The sequence below is a fragment of the Perca fluviatilis genome, chromosome 8 (genome assembly GCF_010015445.1).
Source record: "Perca fluviatilis chromosome 8, GENO_Pfluv_1.0, whole genome shotgun sequence".
NCBI lineage: Eukaryota > Metazoa > Chordata > Actinopteri > Perciformes > Percidae > Perca > Perca fluviatilis.
The window spans coordinates 21,735,086-21,740,094 of NC_053119.1; the positions used below are offsets into that span (position 1 = coordinate 21,735,086).

The 5,009-nt window shown below is 39.5% G+C and overlaps 1 protein-coding gene across 1 annotated transcript; it reads right to left on the reverse strand.

Annotated features, from left to right (window-relative positions):
• Positions 1-298: 298 nt before the first annotated feature.
• LOC120564778 (YY1-associated factor 2-like) lies at positions 299-4,259 on the reverse strand. Its single transcript, XM_039810025.1, has 4 exons — positions 4,106-4,259; positions 3,670-3,795; positions 953-1,105; positions 299-810 (listed from the first exon to the last, which is right to left on the reverse strand). Exons 1-4 carry the CDS (start codon positions 4,129-4,131, stop codon positions 570-572), a joined length of 546 nt encoding a protein of 181 aa, XP_039665959.1. The 5' UTR covers positions 4,132-4,259; the 3' UTR covers positions 299-569.
• Between the last annotated feature and the right edge of the window lie 750 nt (positions 4,260-5,009).

Genomic DNA, 5,009 nt, shown 5'->3' on the forward strand with positions numbered 1-5,009 from the left:
AAAAATTATTGCATCCAATGGCATAAAATGAGAGCCGGATAAGGCTATTAACCAACAGTGTTATGGTTTACTGATAATGGCAAAGTGGAAATAATGCTAAAAAGATTTTATGAACATAGGATGCCATTAAGGGCAAATAATAACAAAATTCAAAGATAAACTACAATTCTGAGATGACTTCTTCCTATTTTCTTTCATAATGTATCATTTATTCGGTGCAGCAAAAACCAGCTCAGTGTGATGCTGATGTAACACTGAGGTGTTAAAACACAAGTAACCACAACACGTGGCACACTTCCACTGACATTCAGGATTTAATGCTACGGTTCCTTTTTCAGTTCATCATGACAGATCTTGCTGCAACAGTTCTTTGAGTTGAGCATACAGCATATGTCCTGACTCCTGAATTCTTTATCATTATGGGAAGGCAGTGAAAAATACAGTCCCAAAGGAAGTGAATGCTATCATATTGGCATGTATAGTATTATTAATGCATGTTGAAGTTTAATCTCTAGTCAAGGCTGTTGAGAGTGCAGAAGAATGGGTTGTGCTGACTGGGAGTGTGAAAGTTAGTGAGTCTCTCCATTAACCGGCGAGCCTTCCCCGCGGGGCGAAGAGCATCTGGAGACCCCTCGTTCAGTGTTATCAGAGCTTGAGCCACTTTGGCTGTGTTGGTCTGCTGAGGCAGCACTTGTTGAAGTGGACGTGGGTTTGGCTTTCTCCTTAAAGTCTGTGATTATTACAGTCAAGTCTCCAACTGTGACCTCTAGATGCTGGGCGCTGCTCCGGTCTATGTTTTTTAACCTGGGCCTGGTGAGGAGACAAACAGAGACAAACAAACGGATTTGAAAACTGCTTAGCTGATACAAAATATGTCAGTGGTGGCAGGATCAAAGACCACTGAATGTGAATAGCTATTCTGCTATTTTCTTTAAAAACATTAATTTATTACCTCATCTTTTTATAGCTTTTCTTTTTTAGTGTTAGTTCTTTATCACTCTTGTCTTTCTCCGATTTTTCTTTCTTCTCCTTTTTGGGGAGTGTGGGTGGTGCAAACTGCTGATTTGCTTGCTGTGCAACCAGCTGAGAAACCGGCCGTGGTTTTCTGAAAGAGACAAAAAAACGTTATTAGCCTTATAGCTACATTTATATTACTGCAAGTAGGGTGAGCATGTGGTTTGCACTGCTGAACTGTGTAACTATTCAATATTACCAGGTGGAGCAGGGGGCCTCAACAATTACTTAAATTGGAAAATCCTGGCTGAATGTTAACTCTCCAAAACTCTGATAAAAAGTTAAAAGGATAGGTTTCAGAATTGTTCAAGGCCATCTTAAAATAGTAATCACCTTCCCATATGTGCACTGAAACAGGTTTTGCTTGCTGGAATCGTCCGAAAGCCAATTCCAATTTAAGTGATGGAGAACAAAATCCACAGTCCTTTTTCTGTGTAAAATTACATTCTAAAGTTTATTTGAAGTTAAGATGAGGTTGCAGCAGTCTGGGTTTATAAAATTAAGTGTCTATCTTCATAAGTTAGTCTATTAAGTATGAAATGTCCTCTTCCTGTTTCTCCAAACAGTGTTTGCTTGATGAGCTGTAGTGGAGGTATAGTTAATATAAAGATGGAATTTCACACTAAAAGCAACACTAACTTTGGACAGGATAAATTATTATAGCAAACAAATCAAATCAATATCCATATGTGCACCCGACTACTGTTTTAAGACCAACTTGAACATTTGTAAACATATCCTTTGAACACATACAAAAATGTCCTCTGCATTCTGCCAACGCGGCACTAGATTTAACAAGAGCACGGATGAGCTTGGCAATTTAGGCCCAGCTTTAACAATCTGATTGGTTTAAGAAATAGGCACAAGCAAGATCACTTTCTTCAACAAAAGGTTTTTTTTTTTTAATGCATGTCATAGTCCAGAAAAAAAATGGATGGTATTGGTATGGTTTTGTAATTGTGTAGAAAACTGTAAGCTGGTGCAAGTCGATTGTTACAATCTTTATGGAAAGACCAACATACCACATCACAGCACTGACGCAGTTGCAATTTCTCTCTTTTTCTTCGCTTACTTTCATCATTTAAGGTTTCAAATTTTCCCAATTTCAATTTTTACTTGTTATTTTCTCATTTTGTTTTAGGAGCATTGGTGAAAAGTTTCACACTGACTTCCCTTCATTTTTGGTCAGATATGCTATGGGCCTCACTGGTACTGAAGTCTACGCTAATTCAAGACTGGCAGACTGGGATACATAAAGTGATCAGGTCTGCACAAGATCTTTTGAGATATTCATAACACCACTGTGCAGTTAAAACTGCCCAGAAATTAATAAATAGAGGATAAATAAATAGAGGTAGGCCCCATTTTCCCCTCTTTGCCACCCGCTGGCTGTGAGTTACCTTTTTTTAATATACCTTTCCTGGATAGGCTGTGATGTAGTCATAATTCTTTTTATAATTATGATACCCGGTATGATCTATCCTATCATCTAGTCCACACACACACACACACACACACACACACACACACACACACACACACACACACACACACACACACACACACACACACACACACACACACACACACACACACACACACACACACACACACACACACACACTTCTGGGATTGCTCCGGTGCTGCCGGAAATTCCGCCTGATGTCCCTCATTTAGGCCAGATATACATTGCCTTGGGCTTTCTTTGTTTTGGCATTCTAAACTCTGGTGGATGAGGACTATGGTTAACTGCTCCTCAGATCTCTGTAGGGTAAATCCAGACAGCTAGCAATTTGAGTTTTCTGTTGCACGAATAAAACAACCTCCACCAAAACAAGTTCCTTCCCGAGGCTATTTTTGCAGAGGCGTCGTTGCTCCGTACGGAGCTTAGCGCCACCCAAGACAATTAAAGAAATGCCAATAAACCAGAGCAGGTTTTTATCCCATCCTGGAATGCTGTGTGGACTCTCCAGACCTTTCTCCTCAGAACTGTGGAGGAAGGTCTGGCAAAGCGAGACTACTCTCATCACTCAGTTGCCAGTTCATTAGATCCTAAAACTGATAGCTAAAACTGATGTAGTCTAATACCTGCCCTGCAATAAACCCTACCTTTATCATGTTAAGTTTTAAAGAGGTGTTGACTCAACTCTATGGTAATTTTGGAGGCTGTGGATTGTGACTGTTAATTGTTGTAGTTTTTACCCAGATAGGCCTATGTTCTGTTCAGTCAAGCGTTGAGCTGTATTTACTGCATTTACCGCCACATTGAGTTATTCATTTTTCTATGTTTTCAAAGGCTTCTCCCCAGTATCAGGGATTTAACTCTAGTGGGGAAATGCTTATTTCTGTTTCCCTTAAAACTTGTCAAATTATTTAAAATTCCCAGAATTTCCCAACACAAGGATGACCTCATGGTACTGTAACGTATAGCCCTGACTACTCTCAAAAAACCATAAAGTTCAATCAACAACTATCTAAAACCTTTTCAACAAAAACTGAACATTAAACCCGTCATGACGGTAAGATTTTATTGCAGGGCTGTTGTTGATAGATGTACCTTAAAAACCTGCAACCGAGTATACTTTTTATCGTACAATTAAAATAGTTCTGCAGTGCTATGTTCCTTAAAAAAATAACAGCTGCAGTTATTCTTACCGAGTTGACGTCCCCTTCCTGACATCACACATCGTGCACTTGAACGCCTCAGCGGTGTTCCTGAACGTGCAGACGCTACAGTCCCAGTACCCATCGTCGGCGGAGGGCTTCGATTGCCGCTTTGGCCTTCAGACAAAAACAAAACAAAACCACTGTGATAACGCCACAATTTAAATGAGCGCAATGCTTTCAAAGAAACCCCGTTAGGTGAAGATTACCAGAACAGGAAAGACACTGCTCTAAAGTTCTTTTCTGCTCAGAAGTCAGTCTTTGAGGAAAAGGGAGCTTTCAGCTCACACAGGCAGTTGCCCCATATTAAACCAGCAGCCAGCCGCCATGAACACTTCAGTAAAACAGCTCCATCCATTGACCGAGCTTTCTGTTCTCAAACGGCCCGATAAAGTCTTCTTTCATAGAAACTAGCGACATGTGTTACCTTGTAGGGCTTTTCTTGTCTCCCATTTTACGAAACTTCGACTCACTGGAGTTAAAAAGGACCTATGTTACAGGTGAAAAACGTATATAGCTGCTACTCAGCTGTCGTGGAAACTCCTGTCGAAGGGCGGTCACGTGACACGGGTTCACCCAATCACCTTTAATGTAATCACAACAGAGGCAGAAATAAATGTGATACATTGATGAAAGGCGCTTTGTAAATGTTACAACTTGGTAAAAGGAAGGTGTAGGCCTACGCACGCTTTAATGAGGAATTGGGAAGTGGAAAAGTATACTTAACTGTTTATAAATCTGCGCTTCAATACATTGACATATTAGGGATTTGTGGGCTGTTTTTTTGTTTGTTTGAAGAGTTAATATAGTTTTACTTGCCTTGTTTGTGTACTTTACCTGTGTTTGTATTTCCATTTTTTTAAGATAAAGTTAACCTCATTGGTTCCACACATGGAAACTAAACAAAGTCACAGCAGCAAAAAGAACAATAACAGATGCATATGTGACCTTAAAAACGAATAACACTGACCAACTACGATGTGAAGCTTGAAAAACAAAAAATAAAAGGTATTATATGCATACACCATACATAAAGCGAAAGAAGTCTGTTGATACACAAATAATCACACACAATTTGAGGAAATAATGAAGTTGTAGTCAATAACTAAAAACAAAAAATGTATCTGAATGATAATTGGTGTATATCTTTACTTTATACCTCTGCTCCTAATTTATTTATTTGACAGCCACTTGTAGATACATTTAACAGTTAAGACTTACGGTATTGGTACTTTAACTGAAGTAAACGATCTTCCACTACAAGCCAACATGAGTAAATTTGGACATTCCCATCAGTCGCCTCCAGATGGGGGAAGCGCATTGGTTTGCGG

Excerpts from the sequence above, each read along its gene's own strand:
- LOC120564778 (XM_039810025.1), bottom strand. The coding sequence starts at position 4,131 with ATGGGAGACAAGAAAAGCCCTACAAG. Across the intron at positions 3,796-4,105 it reads GACAAGAAAAGCCCTACAAG|GCCAAAGCGGCAATCGAAGC; the intron begins GTAACACATGTC and ends TTTTGTCTGAAG. Across the intron at positions 1,106-3,669 it reads AGGAAGGGGACGTCAACTCG|AAAACCACGGCCGGTTTCTC; the intron begins GTAAGAATAACT and ends TGTCTCTTTCAG.